Source organism: Cnephaeus nilssonii (assembly GCF_951640355.1).
Source record: "Cnephaeus nilssonii genome assembly, chromosome: 3".
In the NCBI taxonomy this organism is placed as follows: Eukaryota; Metazoa; Chordata; class Mammalia; order Chiroptera; family Vespertilionidae; genus Cnephaeus; species Cnephaeus nilssonii.
In genome coordinates, this window is record NC_137074.1 from 46,993,830 (window position 1) to 47,014,138 (window position 20,309).

A 20,309-nucleotide genomic window follows, 5' to 3' on the forward strand; every position below is an offset into this window, starting at 1 on the left:
TAATCTTCTTATATTCCAATTTTTAGAAGAAATCTAAATATTCACTTAAAGATACATTGGCCAGATTTAACTTTTAAGCAGGACAAAGGGAATTGGCTTCCCCAGTTGGGGTGGGGAATGATGATTAGATATAAATCTAACTGAATTACATAGAATATTCAGCAGTACTGAGAGTATTTTAGTGATTCACACAATAACCATCAGGGTGCATTTCATCCCCACTAAATCATGGTTAACCAGATTCTACATGAATGTTCTTATGTATTTATAGAAATATGTTCTTAAAGCAAAAGCTAATTTGTCTCTCACACTCTAATAATCTTTCTATTAGTAATTTATTTCCTGTTTATAAAAAAGTATTCTCTTTTAACATTAATAAAAACTAAATATAATAGAGAAAATAAATATTCAAAAAGATAAGCTATTGTATTGATTCATGTCTCCAGAAAAAATGATAGAAAGAAGCAGGTTTTTTTTTTTTAAGGCCTTTAAAAAAAATGGGCACATTTCCCAGGATTTCTATTTCCTGCATGTAATATGGATGTTTGTTTGTTTTTACAAGTTAACGGGACCATGCTCTGAAAAATCAAGTGGCTTGTGTTGGCATAGTTTTGTATGAAACCACTGGCATTTCTCTGGGGAGAAAGAGTTTATAAATTTTCAGCTATTAGGCAGTGGATTTTAATCTTTATACTGAGGAAATATGACCATGGCTTTGAGAATTTTTCACTCATTTCTAACTTTGTGTAATCATTTTTGAAACTCCACATCTATGTCTAAAACAACAACAAAAAACAGGAAACAAAACAAAACAAAACAAATCAAAAACCCCTTCCAAAAGCTTTCCCTGAAGTTTGACTTTTTAATTGCAAAGTGTAAAATAACTTTCTGAAATGCCTTCTGTAAGCCCTGGTGGTGGGACGCTTTGTGGTTTGTTTGGGGAGATTTGGTTTTGTTTTTAGGAGAGGGTGCACTTTCTGGTGTAAGAGACAGGGGAAAGTTTTACCTGTCTGTCTCTCCTGTGTTTTTTTTTTTTTTTGTGTGTGTGTGTGTTTTTTTCCCTCTTTCTTTCTTTTTCTTTAAAGATTGGTGATAAGGAATTCTAACTACTTAATGAGATGGGAGAGGCCTCACTCCATTGGAGTGGAGGAGTCCAGGTGGAAGTTGATGGATTGGACAGGTAAAGAGAAGAGTCCCGCCTCCTCATGCCTATAGTTGAGTATATATTAGGGAACCTAAAATTATGTACAGAGAGAGAAGGAGAGAGAGGGACTTGAGTTCTGTTATCTTCTTAGTAGATTCCTATTGTAAGGGTCTTAGAGGGGGTGGGGGGGTTGGCAAAATCCTGGAGCCAGAAGAGAGGACAGCGGCATTGATCAATCTTACAGCTAACATGTTGTACCTGGAAAACAATGCCCAGACTCAATTTAGTGAGGTAAGGATTTTAGATTTTAGTTCTTCATTTAGATATGCTTTTTCATTTTTATTTTTTAAATAAAAGCTTATATATTTGTGGTTCTCATTTACCGAATAGAATGTTTTTGCAAATTGTATATAGGAATCTCCTTTTCTTGGTTAATGTTTTCTGTGGTGACTGTGAGATTTTTATTCTTTAAGTAGAATATGAATAAGTAGGAGAAAGGGGAAAAGAAAAATTTCTGAGTGGCATCATATTTGAAAAACTTAATATTCAGGAATTTGTAAAATCACTTTTTATAGGAACAGACTGAGAGAACAGGTCACATTCTGCTAGATACATTGAAATGACTCCTCTTTTGGGTGTTCACATACCAGTAAGACGTATTAGTTGATTGTGTCTCAACTCAGTTAAGTTCTCAGTTCTATCTCCAGACTTCATCCTAAAAGCAAATGAAGCTTTTTTTATTTTTTCAAAGTAAACAGGTGAGATTTTTAAAGCCATCTTTGTTTTGAATTTTATCAATCCAGAGACCCACCTAAACCCTGAGGAGACTTCAATCATTTCTCTATTGTCCGGTGATGGACTTAGACTTTCACTGTGTAATGACAAAGTTCTTTTGGAGTGATGCGTTACTAAATATGTATATGTGCAGACAAATAAATGTGTATTATAGGGTATAGGATTTTATTTAAGGAATTAGTGATCTGCTTCTCTGATCTCTCCTCAACGTTTGTCTCAGGGATTTAAATCACTGGTCGAAGGTATAAGAAAAAACTCCTGAAGAGGCTGTAAGGCTTTGAGGAAGTTTCCTAAGGTTGAGGGAGGTCTAACAACAATATTAGTTTACATTCCTCAGAATAGAGCAGCTGTGTTGACACTAATCACATTGTGGGGGGTGGTGGGGAGAGTGTGGTGTGGAGAGAGCAGAGAGCGAGTTCAGTGTTTCGGATAAAAATGCTTGCAGGTGAATGCTTGGAAAAGTAGACTGGGGTACTCAAATTGAGCTCCTTAAAATTCAAAACAAAATGCATAGTATTCTGGTGCAGACGGCAAAGGGAAAGGGGAGAATCTAGCAAAGGACAGCAAAGCAGAGCCTGTGCTGTCATATTGACCATGCTATTGTCTAGACACCTGAACTGTGTAAATATAACAGAGGAAATATCAAGTTATCTAATGAAGGAAAAGGAAGTGCCTATTTTCCTTTAAAACATTCAGCGGGCTTGCTTGTCTTCAGTGGAGAAACTTGAGTTTCTTGTTTTACTTTAATATTGGAACTTAGCTGGAAATGTTACCAAACAATTAAAAAAAAAGAGGTACCTTTTAAGAATATCTTGTTTCTATTTGATCCATTGCGGTCCAGCTATAACCATTAAAAACCAAATCTGTTGGTCATATCATATCTGACTTTGTGTTTGTTCACGAGCTATTTCATGTGTTATAAGCAGTCTGGGATTTGACTATGTGTGTCTGAGTATAATGGGGTAGAAGCAAATTTAGCTTAAAGGTATTTATAATAAAAGTATAAAGTTGATGTGGAAAGAAATTATTATTTCTCCTGAAAGGATAAAACTGTGTAAACGCTGTGATTAGATGCTATCTGAATGAATAACTGCCTTTTATGGAGGGAAAGAGTCATGTATGTGAGAGTATTGCATCCTTATGATGAAAGAAAATACCTTTACATTGGTTTGAGTTTTTAAAAACTTGAGGTAAATGTGTGGTCAGCTGCTCAAAAGCTAGCTGTTGTTTGCTTTCTGTTGGAATGCTACTAATGTACATAGAAAACATCTATGGAAAATATGGCTGAATTTCTCTCTCTTCCTGCAACTTTTTGTATATTGCCACTATGAATGTTATATCCTTCTGCCAATCTCTGTACTACGCATTATTTAGGCATACTCTTCTGCAGTCTGTGTACTATGCATTATCTTCGTGGCTCAATTTCCATTCCATTCTTTTCTGGGTAGGGTTATGTTTAGTTCTCTATAAAAATGCAGTTCTATATTTGAGTATATGAAATGCTTAGGAGCACATGGCCCTGAGAATAAAGTAATATTTATTAGTAATTGTCAATACAGAAAACAACCATCTACTATTATCACAGAAGAATTATTAAAATTGGGCAAATTAAGAAGGAAAAGGCATGCACTAATTGTAGAGGACATGGAGATGTAGTGATAGATGTCTGGAAGCAGGTTGGTATAACTTAAGAAAATAATAAGCCTCGAGTAATGGAGCCACCTGTGATAGGAAAGACAAATGATGCTGTTACCTTGCTGAAATAAAAACAGAATGTCAGAGAAAAAATAATAAAAAAGCATGTGACTAACCATGAGAGTCAAAATTGTTTTAAAACTATAACCCATTCTCAGACTTCAAATATTTTTTTAAATATTATTTGCAAGTAACGTCTATGGATTGATAACTCAAAAAATAATATAAGAACACTATTTTTCTGTACACCGTTTTTCACCTATTTCCAGTTCCTTCTCGCCAAGCAGAGCTGGATTTTGGAAGCTGTTAATGAACAGGGAAGTGTCTGGAAGGGAAGAGAACATGGGCAGGATGTAACAGGCAGCGCTTAAGTTTCCACCCTTGGGTTACAATGGAGAGGCCTCAAGCAATCACCGTGCCATTGTGCCAGGCTTGGAATGACACAGCCTCTGGGACTGGTATCAGAATTGGAGAGAGAGGCTCAGAAGAAGAAATTCTGGATAGATTAAGTTTTAGCTCAACTTTCTTGCCAAAAACTCAGGGGTGTGTGTGTGTGTGTGTGTGTGTGTGTGTGTGTGTGTGTGTGTTAGACAGAGAGAGAGAGAGAGAGAGAGAGAGAGAGAGAGAGAGAGAGAGAGAGAGAGAATGAGAGAGAGACTCTAAAACTCCTCATTAGAAGGGAATTTTTATTTTTAAAATCCCCATCTTGGGTCCTAGGTGATGAGAGAGTGGTACTTGGGTAAATGGGTTATAGTATTCTAGAACTAAACTGAACTTCAAGGCCCATATATTGAAATACCTCTCTTTACAAGTTAAGGTTAATAATTTTTCTTTCTGTAGTTGAGCTATAGGCATAGAAATATGGCCCATTTACCTAACCTTTTATCTATAATACCAAGGAAAGAGAGATTTAAAAATGACTATTGTGACAGTAGACGCTCCAAAAATGTTTTCATAAAGAACTGATGTGCAAATCTAGTTGAGAACAAAAAGAAAATGTTGAGGCAGGAGAATAAGCTCTCAGACTCCAGGTCATTGCCATAATTTTCCTCTGGGCTTGCATGGTCAAGGGAGATAGTCTCTCCTGTCCCAATACTTTTTCCAAGGGCTGAATCGTATTTACATTTGGGGGTGGTTTTAATCTTAATAGTTAATAAATGTATTATCTTAAGCTTTTCCCTGTTATGCTCCCAAGATGTTTAACACCTTAGGTACAAGGACAGTCGGTAAAAAGCAGAAGCTGCAGATTTAATTCAGATGTCAGTTGGGCTGTTCCTCACTCCATGCTGCGGTCTTAGATTGCACTTCTTGTTTTACAATTGGTTGCCCTCAAGCCCAGAGGGGACTGGGAGAAAGAGATCTTAGATCACAGATCATAGCTCATACCTTCCTTCACTACTACTGGAAAAATGAGTGGTAGTAATAAATCACTTATCCTTTACCTAGATAAGGAAAAAGCATGTTTGGTTTGTTTGTTTTTTTGAAGAGCAGTGATCCTCAACAGGGGTGTGGAGAGTACAGTAGGAAGCATGAATGAATGCCTGGGTTAACTAGAACAACCAAAAATATATTGGTTGGTATTTCCATCATATCACATACATTTTCTGAATGCAAGTTGCTAAAAATTTTCTTAGGCAATGAGATTATTCAAAATTTAGATCCTATATTTTGCTATTAAAAGAATATACATCTGAGGTGATGGGATTTATGTTTATCAAGGAAGTGTATGGGTCAAACTGTTCTGAAATATATTATTGCAAATATACTCAAGCTTTCTTTCAGCTGGTATGATCCTTTTGGGTGGGACTTGAGCTGATGGGATAGAGGGGGTTAGGTAAAAAGCCCTTCTTTCATAATATTATGAAGTTAAACTTATTCCCTTGTTGCATACATTTTTAACTTCTAATTGTCTTATGTCAATAAATAAGGAAGAACAAACACAGATGCCATAAAGACATCTTAGTGAAAAATAACTTGGTGATTTCCATAAAAGTCTTTTTTGAAGATAAAAAGTTATCAAGCCTAAGGGACTCATAATTTTCTTTCAAATGTGTGATGAGAAAATACTCAGAAGACTGATATATCGCTATTGTCCAATGCCAATTTAGTGGACTGAGTTGCTAGTAAAGCATATCTGGTAAAGTAGTAAGTTTTGGTTCTGGAAAAGAATGGATTGGAGTATCAGGATAAAACAGTTGACCAAAAAGTTCAGATGTAAATTATATTCCTTACCTTCTCTTAAGAACACATTTTGGAGGCACAAGACAATAGTAAGCATTGGTTTATTCATATGCTACTTTTCTAAACATTTTATAATTTTAATTTATACCTTTTAATTAAGTTGCAATATTCATAACATTAGTATTGTGGAGGAGAAAGTTAGAAGAAAGAGCAACTTACCCTTTTTAAATAAATGTTTAATTACATATGAGATGGTACATGGCTATAAAAATGAGTAAGAAACAGGTCCTACACCAAAAAGTTAACAGTTTATAGCGGGAATAAATATGTACATACATGACAGAGGACATATATTCAGTGTCATATGAGAAGTGTGAACAAAATAATTTAAAGGTAAGATAAAGAGAGTACCTCAGAGGAAAAGGATCGAGGAAGTCAACATATATATGCAGGATGCAGCTTTACTTGGGAGGATAGGTAGAGCTTTCTAAGTCCTAGAAATATAGAAGAGTACAAGGATTTCAGGTGAATAAACAAGCATTAGCAGAGGAACAGAGGTGGAGTGAACGCTGGTGTACTCAGAAATCTCAATTGGTTCAGACAAACTTGAAAGTATGAAAGAATTAGGATATAAAGTTAGAAATGGAAGGTAGAATGACTCATGGAGGGCCATTACACATTTAATCTAGTGACAATGATAAGCCATGGAAAGATTTTGAACAGAGGAGTGGTGTAATGGGATCTGTACCCTGGCGCACTTGGGGAGGATAAATGGCTTTGCTTAAGACTGCCTAGAAGTATAAACCCCATTTCCCTGCATTGTACATCGGCTGCCTGTCTTGCAAGAATATTCATCACTTCTGTGGGACCTTTAGAAGGGTAGAAATGGATTGTTGCTAAAGTCTCATGTGACGTGTGTGTTCTCTACCCATAACTCTTTAATAGCTGTGGGCCCTGCCATAGGTAAGTTGGGAACAGTTAGCCTTGGTTTGTCCTTATGTAATTATGTTCTATTCAAATATAATTATTAATAGCACCACTTACACTTTCAAAAGTATATGGTCATCCTATAAACAAAGACCTTACTCTTTATTATTTTTCCCAATCCCTCACTCCAAAATGATAAAGTAATATAAGTTTGGCTGTAAACCACATATTTTTATTTTGAAATCAAACACACAAACTATTTAGATTATTTCCCCCACAAACAATAAGCACTTTCTTACAATCCAGCATTTACAGAGCCAATTAAGCACAGTCGCCATGCTAGGCACTATAAGAAAAGCAGAGATTACTAAATTGCCGTCACTGGGCTCTGAGAATTCACAATCCTAGAGTGTACATAAGTTGTTTGCAAATGACTCCTGTAAAAGCAGGATGTAGTAAGACACACCAAAAGGTCTCAAAGACAGTAAAAAGGCTTCAAACTGTTCATGACGAAGATCATATTTCACATAGTTTGAGGATCAGAATTTAGCTCAGGGTGGGGGGAGGGAGAAAGGTCATTCTGTGTAGAGGGTAGAAAATGAATGAAAATTCAAGGAGAACTATACAAGACCAGATAAAATAGCATGATATATTGACTTGCAAAGAGAATGTTGATGTAAACACTGATCTGTATTCATTACGTATGTCAAGATTTTGTAGAAACAGCAACAAAAGATGGTACGGGCTTTTATCTCACTAGAAGCTAGAACCTCTGCATATTTCGAAAGCATGGACAGTGTTCAGAATTTGAGATTCAAAAATTTGTCTGTGTGCTCCAGGGATGGTAAGTGGCATGATGCTGGGAGGGAGAAGATAACCCAAAGGATCCTTGGGTAGGTGAAGTGGAGGGTTTCCTGTTCTCATTCTTTAGTCTTCTACGGAGACAGATAAGATACCTTACCCACATAGGGATTCAGTAATACGTTTTTAAAAATGTAATCTAATCTGGGAACAAAATCCAGACTGACTCTCTATGTCAATTAGGATCAAGTTTATTTATCAAATATTTATCCTAGAATCAGAATAAGAAAACCTTGTTCTTTGGGCACTGCTTTAAATGCAAATAGTAACCCTGGAGCTAAATGTGAGACAATATATCAAGTATGACATTTGTCAAAGAATGAGAATTCCCAATTCTAATGGGTAAATGATAGAGCAGAAGCAGAAGTTAATGTCCCATTTAAGAAACAACCCCTGGAATTAAACAAGAAATAAAAAACAAAAATCGAGATCTTGATATTTCACATTTTAAAATATTTGCCATAAATTTTTTCAAATTTCATTTCATGCAATGATATATATTTTCATTTTAGATTTAAACAGAAATATTGGGCCAAAGACATGTGTTTATCCATTTTAATATCCTCTCCTTCCACAATCTCCTTCATTACTTTCATTCCACCCAGGAAGAAAATGTAGGCAATTAAAGAGATAATAGTGGGGTAGGCCAGGGTAGGTTCATGAAGGAGGAAATTCAGTGACTTGATTTAAAGACAGAGGAAATAGGTAGGAGGAAGAACTGGGCTCTAGGATAAATGAGGGATATCCAAGCTTGTAACTCATTCCTTTCTCTTCCTCACCCACCAAATCCTCCACTTGCATAAAGTAGATTTAGAAAATTATCCAATATTGGCTTGTGATTGTCCTATTTTTAACTCTGTGAAGACATTAGGGGAAACAATGAATTTCCACAAACTACCACATTGTTATACAGCCTCCTTTGCAGAAATAAGTAATTCAATGAAGTGTCTGTAAAGTCTTTTCAGAAGCAGTACTGTATTCTTCCCCAGATTATTTTTAATTTGGATTTACAGTAGAGTACACCTATGCTATTCAAAAAGCATTCCTTCCCATCTTTTGCAAAAAAAAAAAAAAATGTTGGAAACTTCCTTATTTCATGTTTGATAATGTTTATACATGCTTTCTTTTCCAAAGACAAGCTAAGATAGGGCTGTCCTGTAGGTTCAAGCTAAGATGGCTTCACGGGATAATATTCACTTGTCAAGTTAAAATTCAGTCACTGGTGTCAAGATAAGGCCCATGTTGGTTCTAGGTGAGGGAATAACTGGCAAGAATCAAACATGTTTGGAATGTCAGTGGCTGTGTATAGAGTGTAAAGTGATATCTCGTGCAAAACTTGTGATCTGAATTGCATCTCCCCTGTGTTTCTTAAATAAAATTAATTAAATAAATAAATAACTCATGAAAGCTGAAAGAGGGAATTTTGAGTCAAACTTATGGTGTGTTGCCAGAGGCGGAAATTTATGAAACACTCTCGTCAGCTCTTCTGGAAACACTACAAAAGAAATTGTTCTACTTTCTTATTGGTGCTAAAGCCACTAATAGGTGCAGTTTAGTATAATACCCCCATGAGAATTACCACCCCCATAGTGAGCTTGCCTTGGAAAGAACTCTGTGCAGGCATTTTCTTTTTCCTTTTAAGCTTGCACAAAACACCCAAAGGGGCCATTTCCAATCCAGGCAGTGATCTTTCTCAAGTTTATTCTTTCTCAGATCACAGAGACAATGAGGAATATGTCTTGTTTACTCAAATCAGTCTGGATTAGTGTCACTCTATTGATGGAGCCCGAATTAAAAGGAAAACCATTACCCTCTCAAAGGGTAGCATCAGATGTTTGGGGAATGGCTTGATTACTTTTAAATAGACCATGTGAGACTCTGTCACTGGACTAAGGCTGAGGACTCTACAAGACAGACACAGAGAATGGTTACACTGGGTGGAGTAACCATTTCTAAGCCTTAGGCCTGGGAAATTATTTCAATAGAAGATCCCAATGAGCTTGAAAGGCTGAACATCAGAACAGTGATATTTCAGAGAAGAGATTTTTCCTGACTTCTTTCTGCAGCCCAACACCACCAACCAAATATTTATCTCCAGGACAAATCCTTCCCAGTTTTTAATGCTCTGCTGGGGGCTACTTCACTCTCCTAAAAATTTATCAATTCTCCCCTGGTTCAGAATAACCCCCTCGTCCACTGAACTCTTGTGCTTCTCTGCTTGGACCTGATCCCTTCTCCCCATCTCTAGATTGAAGGCCCTTGGAGGACAGAGGATGTGTGGTATGCTGGAAGGGGTATCTTCAGATGTTTATATATACTTACAGAAATGGCTCTTTGTGACTGACCTGTGCAAAGAGCTATGCATTCGCACACATTGTACAAATCCTGTCTCTGCCTGTATGCCATGAATCATATGCTTTTCCTTGACATCTCGCAAGTGTGTGTGTGTGTGTGTGTGTGTGTGTGTGTGTGTGTGTGTGTAATGAGCCCAGGTAGGTATTTATTTCCATTATGCTTCAAGTGGCAGGAACACAGAACATTTTTAAAAGACAGGGCAGTTTCCTGAGTAAGGAATGGCTTGTACTCTAGCAGAGGTAAACAGTGTAAAGTGTGTGCTACTTTCACTTAATTGATTACTCATGAGGACAGAGAGTGCGCTTGATTTAAAAAAAAAATAAACTGAACAGATCAGATTTTTATCTGGCTTTGCAGTCTCTTTAAAAGTGTTTACTTGCTTCCACACTGTTCCCCTGATTCGTTTTGTCCCCTGTATGTCTCTCCATCATCGCCAGAGACAAGGGTGGCTTGCACTGGCTGAATAAGCTTGATGATTTGCAAACACTTTTCCTTTTTTATTTTCGATTGTGTTATTACTAAAGGATGTCTGAGAAATCTTGGTCATGTTGTTCTTAAAAATGGTGTCCCAGTTTTTTGTTTGTTTTTTTGTCTGTTCAAATCAGACACTAACGAGCTGTTGTAATTATTAAACGGATTGATTGATAGTTACTTTCATAATGGGGTAAATAGAATGAAATGAATAGATGAGTGTCTTTTAAAGGAAGGCATGTCTTCTGCATGGCTGGAGACTCTGTTTTTATTTTGCAGTTAAAAGTGACAGCTTAAAGGAACAGTCCAATGTTACATAAGTCACCATGTCTAATTACAAAGCATAGTAAAAAAATAAAAACTTTAATTACCTCTAATATGATGGAAAATGTATCAATCAGCAAAGAACTTGACAAGCAGAAGCAAATTGGAACTCATGAAAGTGTTCCTCATTTGAATATGTATCGAGTAATAAGACTGAGAAGCACACTCCTTGTTTCATGCTTCAGTTTCCCACTTGTAAGTAATGGCTAGTGTTTTCAACCTCTGAGTGTGAGCTTTGGAGACTGGGGAGGGAATGAAGTCATGAATTTAGACTATTTCCAAGAAATGGTCTGTAAGTCTGATAAACTACAATCTAAGTTCCTCAAAACATGCATTTGTAAGTGCCCTTAATTATGGCATTCTTCTAAAATGCATTCTGTATCACTGGACAGAAAATTATGGAATGTAAAGAGGAAAGGACTGATTTGGTGGCCTATCTACCAGAAACAAGTGTCTTACCTTAAGCTTTTTTTTCTGAGCGGTTTCTTTCCTAGGCAAACGTGCTTTGGCCACAAGCACCATCATCAGTAGGAAGTGAATAATTATAGGATCAAAAAGATCCAGATTCTTGTTACTGACCTAGATGTATTAGAAACAAAATGTAGACCACTAGGTAAACACACACACACACACACACACACACACACAAAACCACACAAAACAACAAAACAAACAAACAAAAAAAACACATAACACACACTGCATTGGCACAAAAATGTGTATGTTTTGTTTTAAGGAAGTAGAAGCTCATTAATAAACTTCCCAGCTAGGTGTGAGCTATCAAGTATTACTCATTGCCTTGTGAGTGACAGGACTGGCTATTCTGTTACTAGTTCCCATAAAAGCTGAAGCTAAAAGCATGATTCCCACCTACCAAAACAAAGCAAAACACAAAGTGAAGGTCACAGAGATTACCTGGAGATGCACTATAAGGTTCACCGGGCAGTAGTTTATAAAGAGGTGAATCCAGTTTGGAGACAGACTTCAGCATAAAAATCAATACTTCATTGTGTTGGAATAACAGAGAGACTTTCTGATAGTGGTTTTTATTTTGAAATGTGTTACATGTATTCTTTTAATAAATGTTTCCTGAGCATCTACTGTGTCACAGACACTGTTCCAGATATGAGACTCGGCACTCAGCATGCCAGATAAGTATATTCTCATAAATGTATGATCTAGCAGAGAAATCCAACATTAAAATTATTAATGCAAATAATTATAATTACATGACGCAAATGGAAAATTAGAGTGTTATGACAATGTAAAACAAAGGAGAATACCTATCTGGTTAAAGAAGACTTTCCCTGAGGGATGACAGCGAAGCTAAAGGCTTCTAGGTGATTGGGAAACAGCTTCCATGTACAAAAGGCTTGAGGACTGAAGGAGTATTTCACTTTTGAAAATTTGAAGAAATGCCTTTTTGGTCTTTCTTTAGTGAGCAAAAGGGTGTTTCAATTAGTGAAATATAGACCATGTTAAAGACCTGGGACTTTATTTTAAGAGAATCGGAGCTCACTCAAGGTATTCAAGCTTGGGAGTGATGTGATCAGATCTGCAGTGCATTTCAGGGGGTAACTCCAAGGAGCTCGGTCCCTGACTCTTGGCAATTACACACATTCTAAGAACAGTTAAAGCTTTATATTCTCTTTAATAAATAGAAAATATTTTCTTTAGATATAAAAAAGAAAGGCTTGCTTTGAGTGTAACTTTTAGATAAAAATTCCAGTCAGAAATTTGAGTAACTCTGATTTACTTAAGAAAGTGGCTTCTCCAACCAGACTGACTGGTTTCACATTTGGGCTCTGTCACTTACAACCTTGAGCAAGTTACTTAAGCTTGTGGAGCTTCAGTTTCCTCATCTATGAAATATGTATACAACATGGGATAATAATGCCGCCTTGCTCTTGAGGATTAACTGGGTAAATACATGCAAACACTGAACACCATTAGGAACATAGTAAGGAATCAGAGTATGCATAATAATAGTAGTCATAACACCTACTATTATTTTGATATAGAGGATTGAATATGGATGTTTCAGATTTTTAAGTAATTTTCATGGTCAGGATTATTTTACTGAAATTGAGATGTCTTCTCATGGGGAGCAAAGCTATCCCCTGTGAGAAAATGTTCATCACATTTAATCACAACATTGTTTTAAGTCATAATTTCTGATATGGACTAGACAGATACATTATCAAAATTCTTTTTAAATATTTTAGACTCACTTGAGAAACCAGCAAACATTAGTGATGAACTTATAAAGTCACCGCGGTTTCATTTCCATATTAATGGCCTAAACTTCACTGAAAGTTTTCATGACTGTATTTTCTCTACTTAATGTTATCATGTCTGCTAAGTAAATATATCAAAATAGTGATTTTATAGATTGAAAATGACTTCAAGCATACTTTTGTTCCAATTTTAATAACTCCTGATTTACTTTAAAGAAACTGAAACTGCATTTTTTTCTATTATCTGGATCAAAAATTTCTGAATATTGAAATTATATCTTTCTGTTTTCTGCTAAGCCCAATGCTTCCCTGGTATGTAAAATGATGTAGGCTTATTTCTGAATTGAGATGCGCATGATTTTAATTTTGTTCATTATTACTAGAAGGGAGTACTTATTGAAATCATAGAATTTTTGTTTATTTTTATTTAATTGAGCTCTACACAGTATAATTTAGCCATCTTTGGATCAAGTTTTAACTTTAATACATTTCAACTTCTTAGCTTTTCAAATACTATGTCTTCTGTTTGTTGACATTGTGGCCACCTCTTCAGCCAACTTTGTGTTTATTTATCTCACCTGCCTTGTCTGGTATTGGTTGGGGCGTTTAAAAAACTCTCTCTTAGATTATGGAAACTTGGTCCTCAAAGGAATCTTGACACTTTGTGTCAGAACATAAAACATTCTGGTAAACAATCTGCCTACTGTCTTTCTACGTTTGTATGTGTTAATTGCTTTACTCTTACATATTGTTTATTACAAGGTCTGAGTGTATTTTACCCCCAACATTCACTCTTTAGGATCATTTGAACTACAAAAGAAGTGAAATATCTTACATCTAACAAAATCTGGTTTTGAGAAAAATGTGATGCTAAATAAATTCTTAAGATGGAAAGAAGGTACTTTAACTTGACACTATAACACAAATATATTCTTGACCTTGAAAGGAGCACTTTAAGTCAATTGTGTTTAATTCTAGCATAAAACAAACTATCATTCTCGGAGGTGAGGCAGGTGGTAGAAGACAAAAAAATGAGAAGTATTTTCCCCTAGGCAGTGCTTGTTGAAAAGTCACTATCCTGCTCATATTTGTGGATGAAAATGTGGTACTGTCTGCCAGAGAATACTCCAAATGAATGTTTTGTAAAGCCGGTGTCATGGAGAACACTGTTTTCTTTTCCCAGAAAGAGCTTTAGACTGTTCACAAAAGCTCCTCCATGAAACCTAAGGTGAAAGGTTATATCAGCCAGGAAACTATATATGCTGCCTGAAACATTTGAAATGTCTGCATTTGGCTGGGCCAGTCTGTATAAAGAAAAAAGTTATCTTCTTTAAAATCATCTCATGGCATTTTAAAATAGCTTTGCAGATGAGCATGCTCATTTCTAGAATAATATGAGAATTGGCTCACTGTGGTACTTGATCATCAGAATCAATCTCCTGATAGGTGAGACCCAGATTGCTCCAGGACCTCGCCCAGGGGTCCACAGCACATCAGTGGTAGTGTTGAGACTTAGACCCCCATCACCAAGTCTAACTCCAGAGTTCTTTTTCATACTAGGATTATTCATAAAAGTAAGGAGTGCTGAAGAATGTACAAACCCCTAGCGTCGTATAACAGTCAGTAAATGCTTATAAATCTAATTTCTACCAAATGAAATTTGGGCAAGTAATTATTTCCTGTGACAAGGGAACATCTCAACTGAGGTAAATAAAGTGTGATGATATATCCCAACAGTAACCTCTCCTATCCCTGATTTGGTTCTCATTACCATTTTTTATTAACTTCTGACCATGTATTGTTGGCTATTGTTGCCATGTGGCCATAGTTATTATAGACAGCACTATCTGGGAAAGAGAACTTACAAAAATCTTTCTTATACAGATAAATCAGAGGAGTGATATTTTCAAAAACAAATTATTTTTAAGTCCCTGTTTCCATTGTACTGGTCAAATGATTTTATTGGAATCCTTTTCTGATATTAAATCTCTTTACAGGAGTGTAAGTGCATCATCAACTTTAAATAAGTATAAATCCAGGTATTCAATATTGAGTTTTATTTACAGCAATATATACTTATACAATATTTCAGAGTTGCTGAGAAGAGAATTTTGGCTTGTGTTATATTCAAAATTTAAGATTATTAAACAGTGTAATCCATTGGGGGGAGGTAGGAGGGGACATAAAATGAAACTGAAGAAATTGCATTTATAGGGCACTTTTAAAGCAGTGACCAGCCAGGAAAAATCTAATCTTTTATAGTGTTATTTTAATTTTAAGCATCCAGATTGAATTTTAGTGAAGAAATAAGTCAGAGTCTTTAGATGGCTATGAGAATGAAAATGGCTTGGGGAGGGAGAGTGGGGAATAAAACCAAACAAGAAAATACTCTTTCTAGATTTGGCAATGGTAGTTTTACTTTTTTTTTTTTTTTTTTTTAATGATGAGATTCAGCCTTTGGGTGTACCTACACTTATCATACCGGCTTCATATTTCAGAATATCCCCAGGCAGTTCTGTAATTACCTGAAATATGCTAAGTCTCTGTGACCAAAATGTGTTTCATCCTTTCTGTGGTCAGATTAGCCAGTCTGTGATGAACCTGAATATATTCCAGCTACAGATGTTGGTAATTTTCCTGGGTCAAGGAAGTACGTCCCCTATTTCAAAGTTATTTCATAGGCAGTTGATTGTTTTACTTTATCAGGCTTACCATAATATCAGACAATTTGTGGTCATTTTCACCTTTTATATTTTGTGGAAATAAGACTGCTACCTTTTTCAGATGTGATGGGAGAGATAGAAAACATTTTTCATTCATTCACTCATTTACCCATTTGTTGTCTGTAAAGTATATAACATTATTCTGAGATCAAGATACCTAGTGGTTAGAAAAGAACAATCTACTTCCTATTTTATTTCAAATGTTTTAACAGTTTTGTTACATGAGAAACACATGAGACATAGGGGACCCCCATAGAGTTCTTCCAAGGGCATTTTGTGACTGATATGGAAGTGTCCTGTTCTGACTTCTGAGCCTCTTTTATTTGTCATTGTAAATAGGCATTAAATTAGCATCCCAGCATAATTAGCATCCCAGCTCCGTGTTTATGGAATTACTTAGAGTAAAGAAGGGGCACAAGGACTGCTCCTTTCACCCCATCAGCTTCACTTTGATGGGAAATAAAGGACAAATATTGTGCATATTCACCTGGCAGAGAGCTAGCTCCTCAGGCATGCAGAGTGCCACCACAAAGAGCCCTGTGCCTGGTTTCATGCTCTGCTGTCACCATTTTGGCACGCTTCATAATTTATGAACCAGAGGCCCTGCATTTTAATTTTGCAATGAGCTCTGCAAATTATTTTGTAGGTCCTGCCCATGTAACACTTATTCTTCTTGGCTGTGTTGGTCTGTCGTCGCCTCCAATCGCATGCCGTCAATATGTCCACTCTCTCTTCAAATATAAAATATAAGCTAATAAACTTTTATTGATGCTAACTAAATGCTTTTTAAAATTATCTTCAAAAGCACTGTTTCCTATGGCAGGTTCATGACATTGATTTTTAATAAAGCAGTGAAAAGTATCCACATAGATTTCTAATAATACAATTTTTTCTTTGGTGGGTTTGTTGTTTATGTTTGGGGCCATGTAATTCATAGTTAGTAGTTTAGTTTTTATCCTTTTTTATTTTTTAAGATTGTTGAGTATACTACTTGGCTTATATTTATTTAAAGTAAAAATTTGAGAAAAAATTCAATTGAAATGTGTTTTTCAATTTTTACCTTGGATAGTAAGCAGCTTTCCCCCCCCCCCCCCAAGCCTTAGTAATTGAGCTTTAAAATATAAATGGAGGCATTTGCTTTGGAAGCTTATCCTGTTGTGGTTATGTAAAATATTGCATCTGGAGCTGTATGAAATTAAAAATGATGGCGCTCAAAAATCATATTATTAATCACTTTTGGAAGACAGTTTCTGCTGTTTTTGTACCACCCAACATGTTCAGTCCAGGGGTCTCCTTTGTGCCTCCAGGGTAAATGGAGTTTCCATTTTTCTTAAGAGAAGCACTGAGTGTTTGCTCGTTGGCTTTTAAAGCTGGGTCCCAATACTTTACTCTTTACACATATTGGGAAAAAAATTCAAAGGGCCACGTTTCTTTGTTCTCATCCAAGCCCACAATTAGGTAAAGTTCCCTTCTGTGTAGCTGGAAGGAAGGGGAAGGGGGTGGCCCAACAGGCATTTTACTGCCTGTGAGAAAGTGCTCCTCCAAGTTTTTGTCCTTTTTGTCAGGGACGGCTGCCTCCCTAATTGTACTGCTGTAGGGAAGCGCGTGCCTCTGGGAGCATTATCTGATTCCCACAGGACATCAGAAGTACTGTGTATACTGACCCTTAACTTGAACACAAATAATAACTTTTCAACCCCCTTCCCAGGCTCTTGCCACAGTCTTGGAAACCTAACAACTTTACTTTGGCCAGGGGTTTGGCTGCTTTGTATGGGTCTCAGGTTGTATTTTTTTTTTTCTCCTCTAGTTGTCTTACCTACAGTTTCACGGCACTTGTCAATTGAGGAAGCTGAAGGTGGAGGAGAGGAGAGGAATCAATGTAGAAGTTAGAGGGGAGAGAAGGCGAGACAAACAGCTGCTCTTGTCAGCATGGGGATAAGTGTAAAGAGATTAATAGTCATTTGAAGAGCAAATGGGGACGTGGCATTCGGCAGTGGAATGCGAATGTATAAATGTAATGGAATGAGCAGGCGACCGTTAACATTTAGACAGATGCTCTCTGGACTGAATGGAATGGCAGAGTCCGTTTGTCCTCCCACGTGAAGTGAAATGCATAAGGCTTAGTAAAATACTTTTATTAAACGGTAATTTAATTCAATTTTTTAAAGCATCTATTTCTTTGTGAGTTTGTCTGACTTCATCTGGAACTCTCAGAGTTATACAGGGTAGGGCAAAAGTGGTGAGTGCAAGAAACAGAGTTTATTCTTGCATTCTTATTTATTGCTGGATTTTCACTATGAATAACTGTAAACCTCCTTTTGCCCCACCCTGTATATCAACTGAAGAGCCAGGCAACTCTTTTCCTTTATAAAATAGGAACTACAGTACCACAGAACTGCCTTCTTCTTCTTGCCTTCGGTTTGGCTTCCCTTAGTTAAGTGGTGGAAACAGTGAGATTTCAGTGTGACAGAAGGTCTCACAAAGGGAAAACGGTACACTAGGCCCTTCTGAAAATGTGTCCACTTTGCCTCAGGTTTAGGAGTGACGTGAATTGCTGACAGTTGTGATATTATGGGCAAGGCCCTAGACATGGAGTCAGAAGATTTGGTTTCAGAATCCCCATTCTTTGCTATTAGCCAATGCTTGAGCAAATCACTCCCCTTCTCTCATAGTCATACAGTAAAGTTGTCTTGCAGATTAAGTTAGAAGAAATTAATTCATTCTTTCCATTAGTATCTTATTGAGTCCCTCCTCTGTGCTCAGCTCTGTTCACATCAACACCTCTGCATGAGCAAAAAGACTTCTAAATTATATCCAACATAGAATTTTAACCATCACTATATGGTATTTCTCTTACACATGTTCTACTCTATAGAGAATAAACTGCTAGGAAATGAAAGAGCAGATAAAAAATTAGGTTGTGTTTAGATGATATACAGGCATGTTACCTTTTAAAATATCTAGGTGGCTCTCTTTAACCCTACTACCCACGCCCCTCCAGGCTTTATGAAACTAGCCCTTAGGGAGCAATGGATACCCTGGGTCAAATTTAGAATTATAAAACAATATAATGTATATGCCCCATATACAATAATTTGATGCTTCAATCCCCTAGAGAACATGTCTACTCAGTGGTCTCTCTCATTCTGAACAGCATACAGAAGGAAAGAAAGGAAAGGGAGAACAGGCCATATTCATTTGTTTTAAAGAATTCCTAAGCAGCTATTCAGTACTGGGTACTTTTGGCCCCATTGGTGAATAAGCACATAGTCCACTTTTTTAATTTAAATATATCGGTGTGACATTGGTTAATAGGATCATATAGATTTCAAGTATGGATTTCTATGTTCCAAGGTCTGTATATCGCACTGTGTGCCCACCCCCTAAAGTCAAATCATCTTCCATCACCTTATATTCTACTTTCAAATGCTCTTGAGAAGACCACAGTCTCCAAAGGCTGCATGTTAAGAGCCGTGTGATCTGTGCAGATCAGTACAACACACACACGCATGCCTGAGATGTTTCTTGTTTCTGATTGTGTGACACCAATCGGACATTTTACCTCGAACGTTAAGGACCTGAGGTTGAACTCTGTAGAATGCATGCACCAAATGATGCCTTTTTTGAAGCAATGATCTGCAACTTAAATGGCTAACATTGGGGTTTCTGGGTGTCCTGCAGCCACAGTACACGAACCTGGGGCTCCTGAACAGCATGGACCAGCAGATTCAGAACGGCTCCTCATCCACCAGCCCCTACAACACAGATCACGCTCAGAATAGTGTCACGGCACCCTCGCCCTATGCGCAGCCCAGCTCCACCTTCGACGCCCTCTCACCATCACCTGCCATCCCCTCCAACACCGACTACCCGGGACCGCACAGCTTCGACGTGTCCTTCCAACAGTCCAGCACCGCCAAGTCAGCCACCTGGACGGTAAGAACACCCAGAGCCAATAGATGGGCCATTAAACCTGACCCCCAAGTACCAGCATCATCTTCAACACCCCCAGGGATTCCACCCCATCCAAAGCTGAGTGATCCATATTTGCATGATGGAAAATTTCTCCCTGTCATCTAAGGACATTTTGTTCTTGAATATTTAATACTGAACCAGACACAGAAATTTGCCATTGAGTGGAAAAACCCCCAATCTGGGAACCAAAGGCTGGCTCCTAGCAATTTCAGCCTATGTGTTCTTGCCTGGCTCATGCTATTGGGAGGTCTTTTGTGTGTAAGTTTTTTGAAAAGTGTAAAGCATTATGCCAACAAGAATGATCATAATCATAGGATATGTGTCTGCAGTCCCCTGAATAGAGGATGATTACCAGGTTCATTATTTCAAAAAAGTAAACATTAAGGTGTGATTTTTTTTTAATGAATAAAATCACAAACACAACATCTATAATAAGAAATTAAAATTTCATTTACTAAGGTAGGACTAAACTTGTTTATACATGTAGGTTCTATAACATGGATTATAATTTATTCATACATGTATATTTATTACATAGAAGCATTTTCCCCAAAATAAAACCTCTAAAACTATCAGAACCCTGAACTAGTCCAAAAATATTCTGATTTAAAATGTTGAAAA

At 36.9% G+C, this 20,309-nt stretch overlaps 1 protein-coding gene across 5 annotated transcripts in view; it reads left to right on the forward strand.

The window, feature by feature from the left end:
* The first annotated feature begins 1,261 nt into the window (after positions 1-1,261).
* TP63 (tumor protein p63) overlaps positions 1,262-20,309 on the forward strand; it is a 98,289-nt gene continuing 79,241 nt past the window's right edge. For 4 of the 5 annotated variants that reach the window (XM_079766591.1, XM_079766592.1, XM_079766593.1 and 1 more), the window contains exons 1-2: positions 1,280-1,435; positions 19,395-19,649. In XM_079766591.1, the coding sequence (XP_079622717.1) occupies positions 1,394-1,435; positions 19,395-19,649 (297 nt within the window). In that variant the 5' untranslated portion in view covers positions 1,280-1,393. Of the gene's footprint in view, positions 1,436-19,394; positions 19,650-20,309 lie in introns of all 5 variants that reach the window. The other variant, XM_079766590.1, reaches the window with a different exon arrangement.